Genomic DNA, 24968 nt, shown 5'->3' on the forward strand with positions numbered 1-24968 from the left:
ACAATGGGGCGCGTATGGAGTACGCATAGAACTTGGCTGCGAGAGACCGAACGGGGACATATCTCGCGCCACGTGTGTAACTGCGCGCACGTTTTCGTGTCGCGTATGCCGTAGACGCCCTGATACAGGGTGTCCCAGCTAACTTGCGTCAAGTATTACAAAAACAAACACATGCGCTACGCGTGTCGAATTGGCCCAGTATTGTTCTGAACCGTATTCAGCACGTCATAATATCTTTTTCCAATTCGCCAAGCAGGGTAATATACAAAGACTGCTTAATTAACTTTTTCATTAGTAACTCTAGCGAAATGTCTTCGATACTAAAGTCGTAGCGCTTGTTCGTAAACGTCGGAATATTTAATTTATACTAACTGTCAATCTGCCAAGCTGGGTAAATAAGATTTCTTAATTACCCCTTAAAGTAGTAACTAGATCTAGCACAAAATCATCAATAGAAAAGCTGTTACGCTTGTTCAGAAACGTCGGGTTCTTTCATCTATGTTAAAATAATTGCCGAGTTTAATTTTTTTTTAGCTTTTCTTTAACCCATATGCCCAGTGTCCTACATTAGGACGCTTGTTTGATGCACTCTAACATCGCTATTTCTTTAGCTGATGACTAGCGCTACCTACAGCACATCAAGCAGGCCTCATTCTGAATGTGTGCAAGCCTAGACATTGCTTGCTTTTCATGCTGCCACGTGCCGACCGCTTTCTCCGGGCAAACGCGTGCTTTGTGTGAAAGTCGTCATGGAGAGGAAAAAGTGCACGTGAAATGCCGACCGCTTTCTCCAGGGAAACGCGTGCTTTGTATGAAAGACGTCATGGAGAGGAATAAATCAAATGTCGGTGTGCATGTGAAATGTTTTAAGGCTTACCACACCCGCACGTAGCACCCCTAATTCCCAGTGTCCTTTGTGTATAGGACGGCTTAAAACACAGTGTTGCGTTTGCCTGGCAGTAAATAAAGAACTTGTGCTTTCTTTTGAGGGTAAAAGTACACTTTTTGCGAAAAAAAAAATATTTGTTTTGTCATTTTTTCTGAGTTTGGGCATATATGGGTTGAAGTGCGCGAAATTAAAAAAAAAAAGAGTAGTTGGCGCAAGTTAGTTGAAACGCCCTGTATATTACCCACGTACATCGTTTGTTATACCAATGACCCCGAACTCTCCTTATAGCCATCTCTAGCTGCGTCCCCGTGTTACAGTCTGCATCCGACTCCCACAGAGCTTTTCTCCTATCCTCCGTGACGCTGCAGAGTCCTCTGGCGCCGTTCTGGTCCCAGATCGGCATGTTCGGCGAACGTGACCGAACAGCTCTCACGCAGAGAAAATCCCACGAGCGATGCACTTCAGGGCGAGCGTGGAGATCCGCGATATCGTCCGGCCTGGAATAGCTGTACACTCCGAGTCATTGCTTCTTCCCTTTCCGAGATTTTTTTTTTCTTCTTTGTTATCGCGTGGGCTGGGGGAGGAATATAGCGGTGGCTTTCCGTGAACCACGCGGTAGCGTCTTTTATTCATCATACATACCGACTTCGCTTTTTGAAAGGAACAGAGGAGCGGCGTTCAGCGGTACGCGGCGCAGTTTGCCGTGATCCAGGTTTCATCCTTCTTTTCGCGTGCGATTCCTACCTCGCCTACCAGGACAGACTCCCTTCTCTATACAAGGATAGTCGTCGTTTATTCATAAAGAGAAATAACATCGCTGTTTCCGTGGGCGCTTTATTGATGCCACGTCTGTGACGCAAGAGACGTGCAAGCCTCTTCGAAACAACCAGCCCTGTTTTTCGTTCGAGAAGGCAGCGAGCGATTGCCGGACACGGTAGCGGTTCTAAGCACTAATACATTCCTAATGCCGTCATACTATAATATAGCTTTACGCAGCCGACCCGGAATGTCTCCTGTTCCGACGTGCGCCTCCAGTCTCATCATGTACCTTCACGCAAAAGGCGCTCGTGCGTGACAGATAATAGTGTGGCTTGACAAGGAGCCAGCGCCAAAAATACGTTTCGGCGCAAAGATTCGTGTATACCTTACACGACCAAGACGCGAATTCGGGATAACTCGTGGTAGACTTCTTACAGCAGTACTAATAATAGACACTTCTCTTAGAAACGCTGCAGTTCTAAGTGTGTCCCGCATGATGACGATTAAATTTTAAAAGGAAGTTTCTATTACGCCCAGTGCAAGCACGCGTTTATTGTACTGAGCGCTCTCTCCTTTACTTCGATGTTGATTGATTGATTGATTGATTGATTGATTGATTGATTGATTGATTGATTGATTGATTGATTGATTGATTGATTGATTGATTGATTGATTGATTGATTGATTGATTGATTGATCGATCGATTGATTGATTGATTGATTGATTGATTGATTGGTTGATTGATTGATTGATTGATTGATTGATTGATTGATTGATTGATTGATTGATTGATTGATTGATTGATGTTACCGGAGCTGCGTTAATAAATGTAGTTCACAGCTACCAGCTAGTTCGAACAGCGAGCGCAATCTATCAACACATCACTTCAAGGACCAGATTGTCTCGTTGAAAATCGGACAGCTGTTTGTTAGCAGTACCACAGGGTTTCACGTCCAAAGTTTAGCGAAAAGAAAACCACACGCGAACGCTTAGGTGATGTGAAAAGGCAAAGGGTGCTTAAAGGAAACTGCGCCCTTGTATAGTTTCAATATGTCTCGTCAATGAAATGTTTTGAACATATACAATGCGTCATTTTCACACATTTTGTACATCTTGCGCCACTTTCGTACAACGTTGTGAAAAAAAATGCCGGAGATTTCCGAATACTGAGGCTTATAAATAGCGGCAGAAAAAACCAACATACAGGCATGGCAAGAGCTATTGAAGTAATATGGCGCAGCGTGCACTAAGATAAGATAAGGTAGCCAGAGGAATGGAGGGTACAGACCTTGTCCTCGTCGGTAGCCAGGTCGCAGTCGTCGCACTCGATCTCGTCGAAGTCCCCCGGAAAGCCCGCCGACGAAGAGCCCAGCTGCGAGGGCTGCCGGCTGCGACGGCCCTGCGTATACATCGAACGCGCATCGTCCACGTCAGCAAGGATGATAATACATATACTGCAGCAAAGGCACAGCAAGAGACGAGACGATGTACAGTTTTCGAGAAGCCCTATATGACAAAGAATAGAGCCCACGAGCTTTCACGTCGCAATATTGTTCCTGTCTCTATACGCTGTTAAATGTAAAGGCACACAGCAGCAGAAGCCACGAAAGGTGGGCAAAAGTTTGGGGCCTAGAGCGCGGATTTGCACTATACTCGCAATTGAAAAGTAATAAAGTACCGGAAGAACGTGTAGTATGAGAATACGTAGCTCTAGGGGACAAAAAGAAGGGGAAAAAAGGACACTCTTACACCAAGTATCATGCCAACGTGTAGTCTCCAGATATGTTGATAGACCTTCCCGTAGCTTTGGTTTAATGTGGAACGACCCGGAAAGTATACGTGTTCACTGACGCATTTGGCCGCATCTGCGTAATCGCCGTGACTTTTAAATGGCTCCCGGGAGTGGTCCCGTAATTTCTTCATTAGGCAGTATAGACCTTTATACGTTCTCGTATGAACCGTACAGAATGTCAACGTACGGCACATGAGCTTTTTAATGAGTAATGTCAACGGGCTTTTCTTGGAACAGACTTTGTACGGCTGGATTATACAAATTCCCTGAAGAGAACACAGTCTTTTGTATACCAACAGTCTATCGACCTTCCAAATGAACGCACGTCTTCGCGTAGTGTGACGCGTCTACAAGGACTCTAAGCAATTGATGAACTGTCCGTAAACATAAATGTAAATACACCAACTTTTCTTGCATTTCTTGCCCAAAATCGGAGCGCCTCAAACCACTGTGCCACCGCGACGGGTACAAGGATAATGTTGTAACATTGGTCAGTGACCGCAGTCTGAAATGGAACGCGCAGTTTATCTGTGTATACGTCTTCACCATGCATTACGATCATTCTTCCCCGAAATCAACGTTCAGCAATGAGTTTTCGAGTGAGCGTCGTGTTTGCGCGCACGCACCTTTCTTGCGAATGAATTTACGCCCCACTGTTCGTGATGACTGCACGAGCGATGAAAGCGGCTCATTTGCATATTACTGTAAAATGTATAACTCGCTTCTGTGCGGCGCGCATTAAGATGCCGAGCCCGCTTCAGTGGGCACAGTGTCTCGTGTAAGTTTTATGAAACGTGCATCTCTAATAAGTTTGGCGTAAGGATATCCGCATCTGGCTGACGTAAGCGTGCGCAGCGAGGTATATATACAACTGAAGAACGTGCACTGCGCGTGGTCGGCGATACACCGACCGGCAATTATGCAAATCAGGCAGCGCCGATGTATCTGCCAAGTAGTACAGCCCGAAGTGCTGTAAACTATAAGCAATATCAAACAGGCTCGCGGAGAACGTCTGTAAGCTTAATTCCGTTCTCGCTTACTCACTCGTGCATAATTACTACTTTCGTATCCAGCTGACGCACCCTATACTGTACTGTTGGCAGAAGTATCTGAACGCGGAGTGTAGACACAGCAGCACCCTATACGGTGCTTAAGCAAAGCGCTACCGCTCCGCTACTATCGCTACTATCCTGGTAACCCGTTAGTTTTGCGTGCGTTGCAGCCAAGGTATAGATGCTAGGCTTATGCACTGCACGGTTTAGTCTGGTTTAGTTTTACTCGCGGACAACTTCATCCGACTGTGAATGCACAGCTTCGGAACCGAAGTGCGTGCGCGGCAGCTGCCGGAAGCAGCCCCGTGACTGAGCTCACGCGTTTTCTAATACGACAACATCTGCGCTTCGTTTAATTACAGCGCGTGATAACTTGGAAGGAGACATATCCGCGAGTCAGTACAAGGGTAGACTGGTGGGCTAGTTCGTAGTACGTAATTCACACAGTAGCGTCAAGAACCACATGGATGGCGAAAGAGCATGACGGGACACAGTACGTGGATGATATATATATATATATATATATATATATATATATATATATATATATATATATATATATATATATATATATATATATATATATATATATATATAGCCCATTCTTTTGAGTTTGGGTCGCCATATTCGCCTCGCGTGTTCCCACACGTGTACAGCTCTTCTGGTGGCAGTCCGTAAAAGCAAGAAAAAAATATAAACATAAAGGGTTACCGGACAGACGAGGCGAAAAAATGTATTTTTAACCTTCCTGCTGATTTAAACGCGACTGCTTCCGTATAGAATGAGTTACACATGGTCTTATTTCGCACATACGCGGTATTAATGCGTGCGGAGAGGCGCCATAATATGCACACTTCCGCATGGCTGCGAACTGTCATCTGCATCGATGTGATATCAAGTAACGACGCAAGTCCACTGAGCCGAATTAATTTTGCAATGAAAAAACACCCGTGTATTTCTAAAAATGCATAAACACTGGCGTACAAGTACTAAATTTAAGCACACGTTAAAGAACACCAGCAGGTAGTCTAACGAAACTACTGTAGAGCGTCTCATAATCATGTCGTGGTTTTGGCGCGCTAATTCCCAGAATTCAGTTGAATTTGCCACTGTGATGGCCTAGTGGTCACTGTGCTAAGCTACTGACCCGAAAGACGCGGGTTCGATACCGGCCCCCGGCGGTCGCATTCCGATGGAGGCAGACTGCTGGAATCCAGTGTACTGTTCGATGTCAGCGCACATTAAGAACCCAAGATGTTCGAAATTATCCGGAGCCTTCCACTGCGGACTCTCTGATGGCCTGAGTCGATTTGGGACGCTAAATCCCAGGAACCAACCAATTTCGTGAAGAAGCGATAGAGTCATCATCAATGCGTTTGCGCCAAGATATATGTTGCACGATATTGCGAATGTCTTGTCATAAATATCTTTCCTTTCTTTATGTTTTACTCTATGCTTTTCCCTTCTTTTGTTTTCATTGAAGTGTACTTATCAAATATTTGCCCTTGTTAACCCAATTTGTTCATTTAATTGCACAAGTTTATCCAGACCCCTTACTAGCCAATGGCTATGGGTCTCATCAATGTTGTGTATTTCCATCTACTAACAGAACTTAAAATAAAAAAATCACAGCATATCCACGGAGTGAATGATGATGAGTGGGCGAAGCTGGGGAGGTTCATCGGTAAACCGTGAATCTTCCGTGAATTCTGCCCAGTACATCATCACCGACGTGAGATCGGGCGCGTTTATACTAAAGGTTCGATGAGTTATGACGACTTGCAGCTCACTTTAATTTTACATGTACGCTGTGAATTTTCATTGTTTAGAAAACCATTGCTTTAGAAAACATCTGGCGTCTTTCGTTAAGCAGCTGGCGTCTTTTCGTTTTGCTTTAGAAACATCGCGAGACATCCTTGAGCACCAACGGCTTGAGCGACGACAGTACAGTCCACCCCACCCTGATCTATCCGGGCGGGACTCTTACGACTGGCGCCGCATACAAACACATACATATCCGAACCTTTCTTTGAAACATGCCATCCACCCCACAATGTACAGTGATAGCTGTCCGTGGTGCGGAGGCAGGCCCACTCTCGCCCACATAACGTGGGATTGCCAGAACAGGCCACCCGAAATTAACTCGCCGCAAATAGCCGGCAATATTTCCGGAAGGGAGCAGTGGGAGACTTTGCTCGCCAGCGGGGATCGGGTGGTGCAACTAGCACTCCTCGACCAGGCGCGGCGGGCCGCTCAAGCCAGTGGAGCCCTGGAATAGGGGCCCCACCCACCCGCTCCCTAAACACTTTTTTCTTTTCTTTTTTCCCTCAATAAACGTTTTGATATATATCTGGCGTTCTTTCGTTTTGCTTTTACAAAACATCTGGCGTCTTTCGTTGGTTTATTTCATCAATCAATGGCGTTTTGAACAAAATTTTTATTGTTTAATCACGCACAGGAGAAATCTCACCAGGCGCTACCTTGGAGGTAAAGAATGGCTGCTAATGGGAATGAGAGACAGAAGAAGTCTGCTTTTAGCTAACGCTGCGAATTTTTTATTGTTCAACAACGCACAGGAAAAATCTCCCACCGGCACCACCTTGGAGGTCAAAGCGTAAGACTGGTTACGCACTACGACTACGACTACGACTACGAGGGACGAACGGGTGCCGCCTTAAGGAGCTTCGCCCCTAAAAATGATGATGACACAAGCACGACCCTGCCGAACGCAGTTACTCCGCAATCTGCATGATGACTCGTACGACGGCAATGAACAGCAGTGACACCTACGAAGGCAACGACAACGAAGACTAGAGGACATTTGCAACGTGCTTGCGTGATCAGATTCAGATTTATTTGTTGCTCTCTCTTGCGCCACCTATTGCCCGCCTCGCTAAGTTACAACAAGTTTCACCACGCACACGCCGCTCCGAGCGAGAGCGTAGGTCAGACGCATCACGCAGCGAATACGTGGCGTTAGTCATACGTGTTATTGTATGCTAATGAGGTCCGGGAAAACAAAGCGCACGTGCGCGCACATCGAGCAACCCTGCTCGCTCGACGTTCGTGCAGTAACACGATTGAAATAACTGCCCTGAGTCACTGCACGCTCACGAGAACTGAGAATGCTGCAGCTAGCAGCGAGAATACGCAATAATCGAAGCCACGAAACAAAGGATTGCACCACAAAGGGATTCTTACACGTAGACGCGTATAAATTAATTACGAGTTTGCAATTACGCTTACCGTTAAGTCGAGTCACGAACAAAGTTGAACGACGCGCAACGCAGACACTGCGTTCTTGTTCTTGTTCGCCTATAGTCAATGTGGCTCACACCCACTGCGGTGGATTGGCCATGAATTATGTGTTTTTTTGTTTTTTTTAGTTTATGTAAATGTTAAGAATGCGGTGTTATGCAATATCAATTGCCAAATAAAGATGAAAAAAAGATTAAATGTAAGCGCGAGATACGAAGTAGAAAGCAGAAATATATATTCAGAAATTCTCTCAGCGTTGCAGCTTCTGCTTCTTTACTGTGGGAAATACATTCGTGGCCGATGACACGCCATGCAATTACATTTGCTAGTATTACGTTTGCTAAAGTGACAGTTCTTTTTGTCATTGGGGATACACATATCTAAAGGACAGCAAACAGACTTGCGATGTCTTTGTGCACTTACAATTAGCATGTCACAATCCATCAATCTTCTTTCTTTTCTTGAGTCAAGCACAACATTTGGACATCTGTGTGTGGCCGTGATGCACACACGCGTACAAATAGCGTCATATTCCGAGAACAAAAACCACTATAGGTTTTACTGGTTAGTGTCAACTAACCGTCATATATATCGAAACAATGAATGTCGCAATTCTTGTTCTCCGTAAATTCATTGAGGAGTCGCAGACGAGCAACGGTTAGTGCGCGGACATTAACTATTGTAAATTGTGAGGTTTAAATTACCAAGACTGCGACGTCCTTCCAAACGACGTTAGGAAGGACGTCGTTTGATTTTGACCAACCATTTTTCCTAACCATTCGCCAGAGCACGCTGCATACATGAATGTTTTCTTGCATTCCATCGACATCAAATTGCGGCCTCTGCGACAAAAAAAAAAAAAAATGTCACGCTGTCCCTTATGCACTCCGGGGTCGACAAACCCTCGACCGAGTGACGATGTGATCTGATGACGTTATGTCGTGTCATAGTGACGTCATAATGACGTCACATGGTAAAGTAATCACATTATGATTATTTTTTTGTGTGTCTCGTATTGACGCCGACGCCGAAAGTCACTTTTCGCGTTTGATGAGTCATCTAAGGCATTCGCCTTAATAGAATAAGCAACTGTGAACACGTAGAGCGCTGCAGACGCACCGAGTTTCTTAACAATGGACAGAACATCTGCATGTTGTTTCTCGCGGAGCTTGTTGAATACGTTAATTACATCGGGCCACGAAACATCGGAGCAAAAAGCTATGACAACGGTCTATTGACACGATGACGCACACTCCTTACGTACCCCGTGTGAAGTGACGTCATCGAGGGGAGAGAGTGCGCCGGGCTCCGAAGACTCGCCGTCGCCGCATCGCATGCCGTCGCGCACCACAGAGCGGTCGGCACCGTCCGCCGGATGCCAGCGAACATTTTGTTCCAACGAGCAAATGCGCGCTTGATCAGAGCACACTATAGTGGCTTCGTTTTGCCTCCGACCGGTTCGGATCGAAAGGCCGATAAAAAGAAGAACGGCGAACAAGAGAAAAAGAAAAAGAAAAAGGTTTGGAAACTGGTTCCACTTTCCGCGTAATACTTTGTATGCCTGCTCCGGCCTGCTTTTGTAAAACGGTGCGGCCGTTCCGACGGATCTGTCGATGGCCGCGCGGACTCACAGCGCTCGTAATTTGAATGTGGCGGCGCTTTGCGCTCATTTGCATACGGCCTTCGCGATCGCGTTATCGCTTCGCGCTGCGTATCAATTAGTTTTCGAAGCTGTCCGACCACATCGGGCGTTTCTCCGTTTCAAGGGGGCGACGACTCGTGCACGGTTCTGAACAGGATGCTGCGCGTTTGTTACGTCATAGCGTTGATTGTAATGTTATGTGGGATGTTTTTCTGCATCACAATTCGATGTTATTCAGATGCAATGGGTGCATTTTTTTACCGTATATTTTTACAATGCATCCAAAACAGCGTGATACATTTGCGGGTGGAAGTGGTGGCCGTTGTTAAAGGGTGCGGCAGGAACACCTCGTCTCGTTCAACAGAATGAATAATAAGGAAAAAAGCAACGTACACAAAATAGAACAGAATAAAGGTCGAGTGGACGGAGGTGGAGTGAGAAAAAAGAACGAAGTTGTTTTATAAACACTGCTTTTGAAAATTAAAAGCAAATTCTGGGGTTTTACGTGCCAAACCACTGTGTGATTATGACGCATGCCGTAAACGGAGATTCGCGATTAAGTTTGAGCACCTTGGTTTTCACTAACGTGCACCTGAATCTAAGAACAATTAGCGTTTTGAATGTGCGTTTCGCCGACCACGAAATGTAGCTGCCGTGACAACAGGGGTTGGGTGAAAATTTGACCGAAAGAAATAGAAAAAATCGTTCCAGATGGGATCGTCTTGCGAGTCAGGAAAGTAGACTCCATGCACACGAACGGGCTTCGATCACCTTGCGTCTTCCACCTTCTACTTCTGATCGACCGAGGCGGCGGAATCATATTGGTCGGCAGCCAAGAAACGCGAACGCATAAAGCAAGTTCGATCACTCTTACCGCAACCACAGGCGAGGGTGAGGGTTAGCTTTGTCCCTGGAGCTGCGTTTGTTGTGCGTGCGTTAATGCAACGAACCTGCCGTACATGTGCGGTGCCGCAGTCGATACAATCTTCAGAACTGGGCGGGAACCCGCGAAGGTCGGATGATGCAACGGCCCTACCAGGCACTTGCCGCTACTTCATCGACTTTGCTTTCGCAAACAATAAGCAGAACTGGAGACAATGCGACTTCCATCATACGGGGCGTCGGGGAAAGTGCAGAATTGACAGAACTTCTCCGGCACTGCGACGGTTGCGTAAAGACATTGTCGCTATGATTTCTTTTCTTTCTTACCTGAGAACACAATAAAATAAAAAAAGAGTTTCTAAGACACTGCGTTATATCAGGCTCTACACCTCGCAAGATGGAAGGCAACGCCTGCAGCAATGGAATATTGGGTGCACTGATATTGCTTGTTGATACACGAAAGTTGATACACTTCCCTCTGCTATGTGATTGATGCGTGATGTAGTCGTTATATAAAAGTAATGAAACAAGCACAGACAACAGAAGACAGGACATCGGGGAAGGTGTACACGTTACAACCGTGATGTCCTGTCACCTGTTCTTCTCGCATGTTTTGCGTGACCCACAGATACAGTACACAAGTACATACGCCGTTGTAAGACGGTAACGTACAGTACACAGTATCGTATAGTATATTATAGTATATAGTATAGTATACTTAGAAAGCCAGCGCGATAACTACGGAGGTGCACAGAAAAAGGACACAGGACGAACGCTGCCCCGTGTCCTTCCTTTTCCGTGTGCGTCAGTAGTTTTCGCGCTGGTTTTCCAAATATGCGTCGATTCCAACTCGCCCTACTTTCTACCTTACTGAAAAGTATAGTATAGTATAGTATAGTATAGTATAGTATAGTATAGTATAGTATAGTATAGTATAGTATAGTATAGTATAGTATAGTATAGTATAGTATAGTATACTTAGTACATAGCATACTATAGTATAGCACAGTAGAGCCTAATGAAACCAGCAGACAATGAAGCTGAGAAAGGATGTCTGCTGGCTTCATGAGGTTGTGTCTAACAAAAGAAACGAGCCCTCGATCAATCCCCCTCCCCCTCTTTCATTCAGTACAGTACAATGTAGTATAGTACAGCATAGTGCAGCCCGGTACAATATAGCGTAGTACACATCGACTGACACTCACCATGCTGCCGGCCTCGTCGTCGGCTGACGAACTAGAGGACATCTCGATCTCGTTGAAGAGCGACCGCTGTCCCGTGTTCAGCAGGCCGTTGAGCAGGGGAGATGAGGTGCGCTGCCTCTGCAAAGCGTCCACGCGGTCCTGCAGATGGCCGTTGGCGATCCTCAGCTCCTCCATATCCCGCTGCTGCTGCCGGATCTACGTATCGAAGAAGACAGAATGGGGTGTGGACACCACCACCAACGACAGTATAGTCTGTTGTGTATCCCCATCACCGAGCGCCATAGCGTATTCCTCGTTCGAACAAACCCATACAGGGGAAAGACACACATTTCCCTGGACTGCGTTGATTTCGACAAACGAAGTGCATTACTATATACGACTTGTGCTTAGTTATACAAACAAAACAGGGGTTCAGAAAGGTGAAGGCTTGAAGGATGGAGCTACAAAGAATGTCGCTGGCGCCAAAGTATCGACGTGGGGACTTCAGATTTGTCATTTAAAGTTCCCGTGGTAGTAAGTTAGGCATTCTTTGGTCATAATTTGAGATGGAGCTTCTCGTAAACATTTGTTTTTACCCGAGCACCATCCCCTTCGAAAATGGTCTATAGACCTACCAGTCCATATAGACTACTGCACTGATCCGCCGTAGGTAACACAGCGGCTGAAGTGTCCGCGCTGTTAAGCGCAAGGACGCGGGTTCGATTGCAAGCCATGGCTGGCAGTATTTCGATGGGGGCGAAATGCAAAAGCATCCTTGTACTGAGACTTATGTGCATGTTAAGAACCCCGCTTGTTAAAACTAATCCAGAGCCCTCAACAACGACGTGCCTCACAATCTATCGCGGTTTGGCACCTGAAAAACCCCAGGATGTAATTGACATTAAACTACTGTGCTCTCAGTGCAAATCTCAAAAAGAAAAAAGAAAGCTGAGCAGCGCTCCCATTCCAGTGAATATGCGAACAAGAGTGAGAAGTGAGCGAGATGCGAAAGTCGTTAGGTGAACTCATTTTCTTCAATCCATGTCGTAAGCACGCACGGTAATTAAGTTCGCAGTGCGCTCGATTGTCTGTCACAGTTCGCAAGCGAGTCAGGGACTTGACTGTCCGACAGCGCGAGCTAGTACTGCTGCGCTCGGATCCGTTATGCGTACGACGCGCAGTCCAACGTATAGTGAGTGAAGCGAGTCGCGACAGCCGTGCGCGGACGGTCAATTAGCGGCGCGCGTTGCGAGGGTCGTGCGAGGCGCAAGAGCAGCAGCAGCAACAACAAACTAGCAGGCAGAAAGCGAGTAACACAGCGTACAAACGCTCGCCAAGGAGGCGTGAAAATTGCTCCTGTCAACCGCGGCTCGCGTTCCTTCGACGCATCATCGTTGGCGCCGCTAGCCAGAGAGGCGGCGCTGGAATTTTAAACGCTTCGCCACCTGCGCAACCGCAGCAATCACGAGGAAACATTACAGTTCGCGCAGCGGAGAGCTTCTCTCTATCAAGTCAGAAGAAACGAATAGTAAAAGAAAGAAAGAAGAAGAAGAGTAGAAACAAACGCGACTTCCGGTTTCGACGGGACTCGTCGCTGTCCCGTGCAGCGGAAGTGCATAAATGAGGCGGACACTTCCTCCTAATTGTCCCCGCGCGCGTTCGCGTAACGGCCGGCCGGCAATTTTTCCGCGTCGCCTTCATCCCTGTTCCATATATCTCCGAGATTACGCTCTCTATTCCGTCCTCCTCTTCTTCTTCTCCTGCATTTCTGTTCCTTCACGCGAGTGTCTGAACTAGCGTTATAGACAACACTCAGTGCTATGTGTAAGAAGATGAACAAGAAGAGAAAATAAGAGGTGCAAAGGCAAACAAGCTGGGGAGGGGGGGGGGGGGGGGGCAGGTAAGGGAGAAGGAGTGGACAGCGTTGCGTGACTCGCCGCTGCGGACAACGCCTTCGTATTGTTCTCCGCGCGCGCCTCAACAACACGTGTCGCCAAAAACGGGATCGCGTACGGCATTTTTCTTTCGATCTTGTGTAATAACGCACCTTCGTGATCGACAGCGTTCACGCCCCTGGTCGGAAGCGAAGGGTGCGGAAGCGGCGCGCTCTGTACTAAATGAGCGACGGTGTGCTATATACGCCGAAGCCCGTGTAGACGGCGTGCTCCGATTGTATAGCACACCCGACAGTTTATATCGAGGTTCACGCTCACTGGACGCTCGTGTAGCCGTGTGTATACGTGCCTGACTTTGCCAGCGGAAGTTGCGCACCCTGCACGTCCTGGAACACAGGTCCAATTAGGCGAGACGTCTATAAATATAACTCTTCCGCATTGTTCATTCAAGCATCTGCACCCTGTTTCGATAGAATGTCGCAATAAAGTGATAGCTACGACACCTTTTCCGATGCTAGCGACTGCTTTCGAGACTGTGTTTGCACTTGAGAGAACGTGCGGAAAGAAGTGCATTCATGCACTTCGTTCCGCATTTCGTATTGCTTAATCCCATAGCCATCTACACCATCATTCCATACTGAACAGAAGCTGCACAGCGCAAATCTAAGCGTACAAATATACAACAGCGAGATCTTCACAACTCGTATCAGCGTGCCAGTGGCGGATGTCGTTCATTATCATTACACTTGTTCTTTATATCAAGAGGTTGGGTACGCACCGTCATACATCCACACCAAGCGCACGCGCGCTTCACTCGGGTCTAGAAAGTAGTGAAACAAGAGTGACTAGCTTCGCATCGCCCGGAAAGACCCATAGGACGAGCTCTTTCCAGTCTCACCTGCGTCTCGTATTCGTGCCTCTGCTTCTCCAGCAGCAGTATGCGGTCCCCGGACTCCTCGAGGGACAGACTCAGGCTCTCGCGCTCGTCCACCAGTGCAGAGATGCGCCGCTCCAGCTCGGCCTTGCGCTCAGACAGAAGCGTGATCTGCGCAAGAGAAAAGCTCCGGATGAACAATAAAGAAGACATCGAACCAACAATTATGCTGACTTTGCACGTTCGTGAGCCATGTGGTCATTTAATGATTTCATGTACGACGAGACGCGACAGCCATTATAGAGAGATCGTCGGCCGTAAAAAGCAGTCTATATGTAACTATATAGTCTCGTGAGCACCGGTGAAGTAGCCCGTCATATGGTACTTAGAGCCAATTGTGGTGAGGCAGTTGCTGCATCGGCCACTCACTGATGACTTCAACAGCGACATGTCCTCGCCTTCGCAAGAGTTATACATCGTAAAGTTACATCCCCCCGTTTCCAATCTGCCCTTTCGATCGCCTCTGGAATATCGATCATACGCAAGCGTGCGCGCAAGCCACGTATATTTGTTTCATTGATTATTGTAAATAATATAATTCTTGAACAAAACATTTACGCGTTGCGTATTTATAGAATACAATAAAAGCGAAATGCAGTGTTTAATTGCATTGCTCCTCCATGATATGGACAACCAGCGGCAGCTGCTTTTTGAACTTCACGTGCACTTCGTCGAGCAATAGATGACCTCCTACGTAACCGTGGTTGATGCGGAAAGCCTTCGGATAACATTTCGATGTATAATCAATCTCCGATTAGCTGCACGGTTGCGACAGACTCGACTCGCTACATTACTCGTGTTCACTCCACCAGCTTCGAGAAACACTATATGTCACGCTACGGCTACTTGAACCTAGAGCATCGTCAACTACGAGCATGCTGAATATCAACAGCGCGCATCTTTGCCATAAATTCTGGTCCTCGGGGAGCAATAAGAGGCGAACGCAAAAGGAAAAACACACAAATAAAAAAAAAGAAAGAAGAAGAAGAGCTCGGAAACTGCGCCTTCGGAGGAGGGCTTCTCCACGCAAGATGTCTTATAGCGGTAAAGCCAGCTTTAAAGGTGTCTGTTACACACGCTCGGACGAACATTAACACCGCAGTGTTCACGCTAGTTGACAAAGGAAACAGAAGTAGAAGAACGTGACAGATCCAACAGTTTTAAACTCGCCCCACAGAAAATACTATCAGCCCGCGTTAGCTTATCCCCCTTAGTTTATCTGCTTCAACACTTCCGCGCACAAAACATTATAAACCCAACACGTAAGCTAGAAAATACTCGCTTCTATCGGTTTCGGAGGATAAGCGTTGCTTGAGATACTGAGAAGCCGAACGACGAGCTTACTCAGTTAGCACGTCCTTTTTATCACAGCCAGCAAATGAAGATAACAATCAAAGTTCCCTACTTAGCTCCTACCAGAGAAACATCGAACCGGTCGCGATGTACAAACAATGGGACATAAAGGCTTAATCGAAAATGAACAGTACTGGGAAGCACGTTGCACTTGTGGGCAAACCACGTGAATACGAATATTACGCGTGTACCTTTGCGAACCGCCATCGTTTCGCGCGAAGTGGCATGGCCCAGCCGCTGGCTTTTTGTTTTATTTTCCTTTCGAGGTCAACATACCTCTGGACTACGTTCCGGCCCTGTGCTGGAGGCTTTCTTATGTCTTGTAATCAACTCATCGAGAGGGTAAAGGTGTACGGAAGTACAACCTTTGTTGGTCTATACCGGCATCCCGCGTGACTGTCTTAATTTTTATTTTATGCTCATTATTGCACCTTGCATGCTTCTGGAGAGTGAAAAAAATTTTTTTCCGCACGAGTTGCCGCCCAGGACTCAGATGAAAAAGTGCATAAGTCAGGACAACGTAACTCTCCTCGCTTCTGCTTGCTTCATGTCTATTAAAGATACAGCACACAATGTGTCGTCACAACGCCACCGTATAGAGGCGCATAAAGCAGGATCTGGTAATTTCTATACACCACATTCACGTTCTCCTATTCATGCAGGTAACTATGCATTCTCTCATGGACGAAGTTGGACGAGGGAGGCGAATGTGATCGTCGGGTCTCTTGCTACCGATTCGACCTCGTTAGCCCCGTGTAGATGACTGAGGTCAGTGAGGGCGGGCGACATGCAGCCGAGTCGTTATACAGGGCGTATTTGTTTTCGCATCGCTGTCAGGAACGCATCGACTGCTGGGCCAGAAGGAAAAGGACGCGCGCTAAAATATATACCATGCGCTTTCGTAGTTCAGCAGTGTCTGCGTACGTCCTTGATGTCCGCGGCGCTTTGGAGAAAGACAGCTAGGGCAAAGGAGATCGCGTAAGCAGGAACCTTACACGAAAACGGCGACCGATCTCCGCGAGTTTTTTTACGGACAGCGTCACACAAGAAGTGTCGCGCGCTGAGGCGTGCATGAAAGTGACGGATAAGTCTGCGGTCGCTTCCGCATGTCGCATTGACCTCGTTCACCCAGACCGTGTGTACACCGAGACTGTACCGCGACGACAATGGAAGGGTGTAGTTTTAAAAGATAATCACAAAAAAAAAAAAAAACATGCCTGCGCGCCGACAAAAGGGGACCGTGTTTTGCGGAGTGTTTATACACGCATGGCTGGGCGAGTAAAACGGCTGGTTGCTGCGGGTTGTGGGCAAGGCAGGGCGATTCGTTGACCGTTTATGCTTCTCGCCGTGGCCTGGCGTTCTTCTAACAACTGATGTCGCGGTTAAAATAAGGAGACAAAAAAAATATAAAAAAAAACACGCACACAAAAGCACACACACACACAGTGTCCCACAGCCGTGGTTCTCAAAGAGTCCAAAATGATGTAGCAACTAAGACTCTGAGCCGTAACTCTAGCCGCCGAATAAAATTCAGTCTTCCGCGTTGGAAAACTGGGGCCTATGCGAAATTTACAGCGAAAAAACCGCAACGATAGCTACACTGGAATTAGAGTAATCAGAGGCGGAAACGGTCGAAGCGTGCTTCTATAAAACACGTATACATGCTTGTTTTCCTTCTCTGAGCGGGAGATGCTACCAAGCGTGACTGCTGGCGTTTACTCGGCATAGCGGGCGAGAGCGCCGGCAAACTGTTGGGCGGGAAGAGCCAGTGACACTTTGAGCTCACCGCCGCGACACCGTGACAACGGAGCTCGAATTTTCAACGCGTCTTCCGCAGTAATGGCGCATGGGTGATGCATTCACGCAGCACTTACGAGCTCCGTGGCGCCACACGATATTTAATTCTACCGTGTGGTTCAAACCTCCCAGGTAGCCTTACCCGCCAGGAGGAGGTGGTGTTGCGGAGACTTCGCGTGGGGGCGGCACCTACTGCGTCGGTCACATATATGCCTGGCCACAACATCTCCATGGGTCATTTCGGGATACTTGCCCATATTGTATACAGCTGAAGCGTCCGCGGCTACCATCAGGCACTTATTACGGACATGCCCTGGCCTGAACCAGATAGGACGGCGCTATACCTGAAAACAGTGGGCCTTCATCCAACGAGACCACCGCACTACGATTCGTGGTTCTATGAGCCCAACCGTAGAGTACTGTTAATGTATATAGTGGAAACAGGCCTACATTTATATATTTAATTGTGTATGGCGCTGGGCAAACTTTCGAAAATAAAAAAAAATACAAAAAGACAAGCCGATGTTTTATTGATAGGGCGCTCCGCGCGTGCACCGACAGGCAGCGTAATAATAATTACACGCCTGTTCTCGTGCCGTCACTGAACTTAAGCGACATTATCCTTGGTCAGTATGCCTCGAAGGACGACTGTAACCGACTGCTGGTTCACTTTCTTGCGGCTTGGGAAGCTTTTCGCGTTGATCGGGGCAGCTACGGCGTGCGCGACTAGATATATCGACCAATAATAAGTGCTCTTCGTATTCATGAGGTATCCCCACCTTAAAAGTCAATCAATCATAAAGTCAATCATACAGTCAATCAGTATGTCACGTGTACGCAGACTGGCCACTGAGCGCCTCTTCTGGAAACGTAAGTGGTACACACTGAGCGCTGGGATAGCCACGTACGGTGACTGAGAGTGCTAATAAGTTCGTGTTATTGTCGAATTCACCATCTTGAGAGTCATGATTGGCTCAAAAAGTTGTTACAGCCTCTCCGATTGGCTCATAACGCATTCATTGACGAATTCACCACTTTGGCGGAATTCGATCACGTTCCGAGTAGCAGCCCGTATCGGCGATCTAAAACGAAAATGCGCAGTGCAATTCAGCAGCACCAGGTATACAGGTAAAACAATGACAGAGTGCACGATGAATCCCGTTGTCCTGCTGTTCGTTCGGCTGACATCTCTCTCGTGTTCGTTGGCTTACATGACGTATTATGACAAAGATTCTTTACGGCGATACGTTCACTTGTATGTCCGGGTTTAGCGCGCCACTAACAAGCCGCACGCCATTCAGAGTGCGTCAGTTCTTTCCGCGGTGCCGCTTAGTATTCAACATTTCAATCTGCGTGCCACGGTATAGCTTGGTAACTATATGGCGCCGGACTGCTGAGCTCAAGGTAGCGGGATCAACCCCGGCCGCGGTGGATGCATTTCAATGGGAGACGAAATGCTAAAACGCTCGTGTGCTCGGATTTAGGTGCAAGTAAAAATACCCAAGGCGGCCAAAACTAAAGCGGAGAATGCCCAACGGCACATGTCTCATAACCACATCGTGGTTCTGGTACGGAAAACTCCAGAATTTTTTTTTTTACCACATACACTGTTTCCGCAGTCGTGCGTCTCACAAAAGGATATCCATGTTGTCATGTGCCAACTACAGCTAAATAAACATGCCTTTGAGAGAATGAGTGAACCGTCTGTGTACAGTAGATGCCGATCAGTCGAAAGCTCTTATATAGACAATGCGCCGGCGCGTATAGATATACGTACGCCCGGCTTCTTCGCGCGATTGTTGTTGCCCTCGCTCGCAAGAACAATGACTGTATTTAAGGTCACGACCTCCAGAACCCTCTCGATTTACGCGGGAAAGCAGAAGGGATCGTCTTCGCAAAGTATGCATGCCGCAACGACGCTCTGGGGGAGTCGCGTGTTTATACGCTCAGGTCGGCATACTCTGCAGACGCTGCGAGGTTGTCGCGCGATTGTTCCAAGTCACGTATTCAGTCAAGTGTATCACCGGGACAGAATCGCGTGCACGCAAGACGTGTTTTTTTTCCCTTTCTTTTTCATTGAAACTTCGCCAGGAGCGTAAACAAGAGCGGACCCTTTCGGTGAGGACGTATAGTACTTCATGCGTATAGGGCGGCCGCACGTGGCCGCTACAACGCTTCTGCAAGTATATATACTTTTTCACGAGAGAGAAGAAACACGTCCTTTCTGAACTGTGGCTCGGTAGTATAAATGCTGACGTCACTGCCTCGGCAGTGCGACATTTTTAAGTGGGAAGGGGGGGGGGGGTCACGTCTATTTACCACAGCCCAGAGGGGAAAAGGTGTACACAGTGTGTTAATTGTCGCAGTGGGAACAGTTCCCTCGTTTATTGTGAGGTAAGCGATAAACTGGAGACACCATGACGTCACTGGAGGTGTGACTGGCCGTATCGAGGCCCTCCACGCCTGTAACTCGAGGCTATACTCGCTCGCCGCATGGAAAAGTATTTATTATTGGTGGACGTCGGAAGGACATGTAACATTATTCTTCACGAACGTGATAAAAGATCACAGACCTCGTCGTATAGGTTCATAGGGGCCTTCAACACGGATCTGTGAAGCGGGAGCAGCGCGTTCTTTGCTCGTGAATAACAAGTGCCCCCCCCCCACCCCCCTCCCGCTGTGAAGAACTTTGTTCTACCAAATTTCATTCAGTGACGAAGTGGTAACATCAGTACACTCTTTATATATCGAGCTTCAATGGGCACGTGGAATAGGTATGGAACCGCCATGTTAATGCCCCACTTGCATCGCTATCGGTGCTCTAAAACGTGGATGTTACTGATGTTCCGTTTGTTACGTTTTCCCGGATCATGCGACATTTTTCTGCACGGGACTTGTATGTGAAGTAAAGTGACGGTCCGAAGCGCTCTACGTACGCTGTAGAGTCTTTAACTGTCGTATAACACATCTCCGTACTTACACTGCGGAAGCCGACTTTAACACACACACACACACACACACACACACACACACACACACACACACACACACACACACACACACACACACACACACACACACACACACGCACACGCACACGCACACACACACACACACACAAATAGTTGTCAGGTGCAGGGTGCCTTGATAATGTCGCGATGTAGCCCCGCTGTAACTAAAAAGCAAGCGCACACATCAGCTTGCGCACGCTTGTGCAAGCACTGTCACCTCTCTCACTTTGTAGCAATAAATCACGTACAACAGCTGACACCGCGTTTTGGACCCTACGGGCGCACAGTTGAAGCGATGAAGCGTCGTAGCTATAAACTCAGAAAGCGAATAAAAAACAGCGTGAATGTTCGAGAAATATGCTCTCTATACGGCAGAGGAAAGAAAGCAAAATTCAGGTAAGCGCACGTTGAATTGCAAGAGTTCGCTGACTACGCAGGGCACGCTCAACGATTTTGCTGCGACAACTTAACGACCGACAAGAACGCCAAACGAGCGAAACTCAACCAAACATGCAACCAAGGCTCGAAAGTTTGTCCGACACTAAGCTGAACTTACGGTGACGACGTCTAGCTTAATCCCCCCGTCAGATATTGTATCGTCAGATATTGTATGTTTAGGGTCTAATCATCAATTTTACAAAGTGTTGTGTATTATAATTGAATAGAAATTTGTGTAGAGATTTATATACCCCTCCCTGCTGGAATGTCTGCAAAGGCGACGCAGGTATCAAATAAATAAATAAATAAATAAATAAATAAATAAATAAATAAATAAATAAATAAATAAATAAATAAATAAATAAATAAATAAAAGTCAGCAGATCTGTGAGCGTTCTGAGCAATCGACTTCTTATAGTACATATATACGCACGAGCTCAGTCAAAAGACATGCAAGCTGCATTTTAATGTTTAATTTTAAGGAGGCAGCGACTGAAAATGCATTAGAGGTATACGAGTTTGTTCTTCAAATTCTCACGGGGCCAATTATCTCATACGTCCATGTTCTCACGTCTCACGCACAAGGGCGCATTAGAGCACACTACTCGCCTACGCTGGGAATTCTCTTTAACAGGAACAACAAAGAGAAGAGCCGGCGAAGATGAAAAGCATTTTTTTTTTTCTAATTGCGTCGCAGCAGACGGGCAGTTGTGAGCGCATATATGCGCCGACATACTGCTACATACCACGTTGTCTGAGACGAGTAATAGTTTCGAAGTGTTTATTTTTTTACCTCGCTCAATCCTTATAAGCTGAACACATGTGGAATTTCACGTGGGCAAGTGTCCCGCGTACGCGCGAATAGTTTACGGCGGTGCGAGAGCTGTGCGGGAGTTGTCGTGGGAGCGTAAATAAGCGGCAGCGAAGGAAGTCGTCGCGTTCTTTAAAAAGCGTGGTTTGCCGGAGACGCGTGGAACGAGAAGGAATTCGTGAAAATTGGACGCTGGTTTGGGAACTCCTCGCCGACTGGTGCACGCAGTGGCCTTCATGATGCCGACAGGCACTGCAGACAAAAAAATCACAGCATATCCACGGGGTGAATGATGATGAGTGGGGCGAAGCTACGGAGGGAATCATCTGTAAACCGTGAAACTCTTCCGTGAAATGCGCCCAGTACATAATATAAAGAGTGTGAAACATCGTGTATATATTAAACATCAAACTTTTATTGTACTGTTGGTTTACGTGGTCCCTTCATTATCACTTGTGATCGGTGAAATACAAGGAAGAAGTCCGCTCCCGAGCGAAAGAGCGCCAAGAGCGACCGCATTCCCCGCTCGCCCTGTGCGAATTAAAGGCAAGGCTAGAGGGAAGACAGGACGCGCGTTCCACGACGCGAGGTCGGTAGCATGCCCAACGAAAGCCAACGGAACGCGATCGTGCAAGTGCTCCGGCTTCGCATCGCCTCATGGTTCCATTTAGCATCCCAAAACCAAACATATTGCTCAAGGTGTGCCTTGCGTTTTTCGTAGAAATAATTTCTTTATCATGTACACTAAGACGAAAAGTTGAAAGCTCACTAGAGTGTATCGCCCGCAAAGTATGTCTTTTAGTGTGATTTAACTCTCGTACGGCAGGGTCCTCGCGCCGTTGCCGGTCCACCTCGCCCGTTGACGATCGGGCGAGGTGGCTACATGCAACTACTACTACTACACTTTAAGAAAAACATCTGGCGTTCTTTCGTTCTGCTTTTACAAAACATCTGGCGTCTTTCGTTGGTTTATTTCATCAATCAACGGCGTTTTGAACAAAATTTTTATTGTTTAATCACGCACAGGAGAAATCTCACCAGGCACTACCTTGGAGGTAAACAATGGCTGCTAATGGGAATGAGAGACAGAAGAAGTCGGCTTTTAGCTAACACTTACACTTCTACTTCTACTAACGTTTCCTACTGGAACATGCCAATGGCTGCTAATGGGGAATGAGAGACAGAAGAATTCGGCTTTTAGTTAACGCGCACGCTGCGAATCTTTTATTGTTCAACAACGCACAGGAGAAATCTCCCACCGGCACCACCTTGGAGGTCAAAGCGTAAGACTTGTTACGGACTACTACGACGACTACGAGGGACGAACGGGTGCCGCCTTAAGGAGCTTCGCCCCTAAAACTTCGCATACCGCCCCTGTGTGGCATGTATACCACATTGGGGGCGGCATGCGCGTGCATAGCGAATTTTTGTAAGAATGCCACACGTGACGTCATAATTAGACCTTCTCTCTCGTGAGCGTCCCGTTTGGCTTGATTAACTGGGGTTCCGGATGTCGCGAAATCGCGATAACAGGCTAGAATAGGCTGTAGCAGTGGTATGTAACTGTATAGTGCAGTACTCCTTCAAATGCTTATCACACATATATGAAAGGAGGGGAGTTTAAGGGCTCGTTTTCTTTGTTAGACACAAGCTTAATGAGAGCTAACAGACAGTCAGGCCAAGGAAAGCATAGGAGACGTTATTTGCAGCAATTATGTACTGTATCTACATTTATATCATAATTGCTGCAAATAATGTCTTCTGTACTTTCCGTGGCTTGATTTTCGGTTGGTTCTCATTGAGCTTGTATCACACAAACAAGCATTTATTCCGCAAACTATATTTCGCCTTTGAACTGACGAGCACTGTAAATCCCACATTATACTGAGGCTTTTTATAGTAATCTATTCGTAACGAAACACCGCTTACAGCGAAGAGATTTCTCTACAAGGAGAGTTCGCTGTCTATAATACAATATGACTGTACAAGATATAAATATCGATCCGAAAGTCAAAGCAAATACCCACCTCGTCTCGCAGCCCTTGTAGCTGCGCCACGTGGTCGTCCAGGCTGGAGCGGCGCATGGAGAGCTGCTGCCTCAGGCTGCGGTACTGTCCGGCCGCCTGGTCCTCGGCCCTTCGCGCCGCCTTGAGCTCCTGCGCCAGCCTCTGGTTCTGGTCGGCCATCTCGTGCACCAGGGCGCCCCGCTCTTTCTCCAAAGCCCGGAGCAGCTCCTGCTGGTCGGCCAGCTGCTGCCTGGCCTGCGACAGGTCGGCCTGCAGCTCGGCCAGCCGGCTGTCGCTCTCGCCCGACAGGGACTCCAGCTTGCGCCGCAGGGCGTGCTTCTCCTGCTCCAGCACCTGAGACAAGGCATCAGAAGGGGGGTAGGGGGAGAAGAACCACGGTCAGCGACACTCAGTGTACCACGCCACGTGAGCACACGCGTTACTGTGCTCGTGGGCCACTGGCGCAGCCAGGAAGGGAGAACGGAGTTCAACGCTAAAAAATTGGACCGCCCCCTCCTTGCCTCCGAATTCTAGGTGTATGCTTATTATTACTTGAGAAGGAACATAGAGAGAGATGCTATTTGCGCTGTATTGAAGGAGCATGCTTGCCGAAGATTAAGACGGAACACGTACACGTACAAAGACACGCACGCACGGTGATGACGCAGTCGGTTCTGTTAATATGCGTCGTAGAATGGAAAAGCCACCCTTGTCATTTTTGAACGCTATTGATGATGATTTTCTTCGTCCGTAAGAGTCACAAGTTCAGTCTCCCTCAGTTAACTCCCTGTCATCAACGAAGAGCGTCTCGCTAACAACTCGTTATCGCTAACGACCACCACAAGTTACTCATTCGAAAAGCTTTGTTTGCCCACAGCTAGAACGAATGGGTTGCCGATTTCTCTATCTGTAGATACACTAATCACGACTACAGAGAAATATAGAGAGAGACAGCAACTGCCAGTCAGTCCTGTATATGTATTTCATTTTCGCTAGCACAAGAACTAAATAACGCAGAAAGACACACGTGGAAGAACAAGGTCGAGGCGATGTGCCACTACACGCCACCTATCGACCAAAGGATTTCTACAGCGCCCCATTGGGGTATGAGAGTGCACCTGCAGTAGATAAACACTTGCACAACGCTTAACGCCCCAACTTGTGTGGGTGAAATGGAAGCACAAGAAAAATAGTTGCGTTCAGCACAAAGAGAATCTGAACGCTTCATTTCACGCTTGCTTCATCGCCACACGCTGCCGGTGTC

At 47.4% G+C, this 24968-nt stretch overlaps 1 protein-coding gene across 1 annotated transcript in view; it reads right to left on the reverse strand.

Moving 5' to 3' along the window:
• Positions 1–24968, reverse strand: part of LOC119390363 (BICD family-like cargo adapter 1) — a 191301-nt gene that overhangs the window by 13173 nt on the left and 153160 nt on the right. The window contains exons 2-5 of the mRNA XM_037657966.2: positions 23726–24058; positions 14253–14399; positions 11481–11675; positions 2938–3048 (exon numbers count right to left, since the gene is read on the reverse strand). Coding sequence (XP_037513894.1) covers positions 2938–3048; positions 11481–11675; positions 14253–14399; positions 23726–24058 — 786 coding nt within the window. The remainder of the gene's footprint in view (positions 1–2937; positions 3049–11480; positions 11676–14252; positions 14400–23725; positions 24059–24968) is intronic.

The sequence above is a fragment of the Rhipicephalus sanguineus genome, chromosome 4 (assembly GCF_013339695.2).
Source record: "Rhipicephalus sanguineus isolate Rsan-2018 chromosome 4, BIME_Rsan_1.4, whole genome shotgun sequence".
Lineage (NCBI taxonomy): Eukaryota > Metazoa > Arthropoda > Arachnida > Ixodida > Ixodidae > Rhipicephalus > Rhipicephalus sanguineus.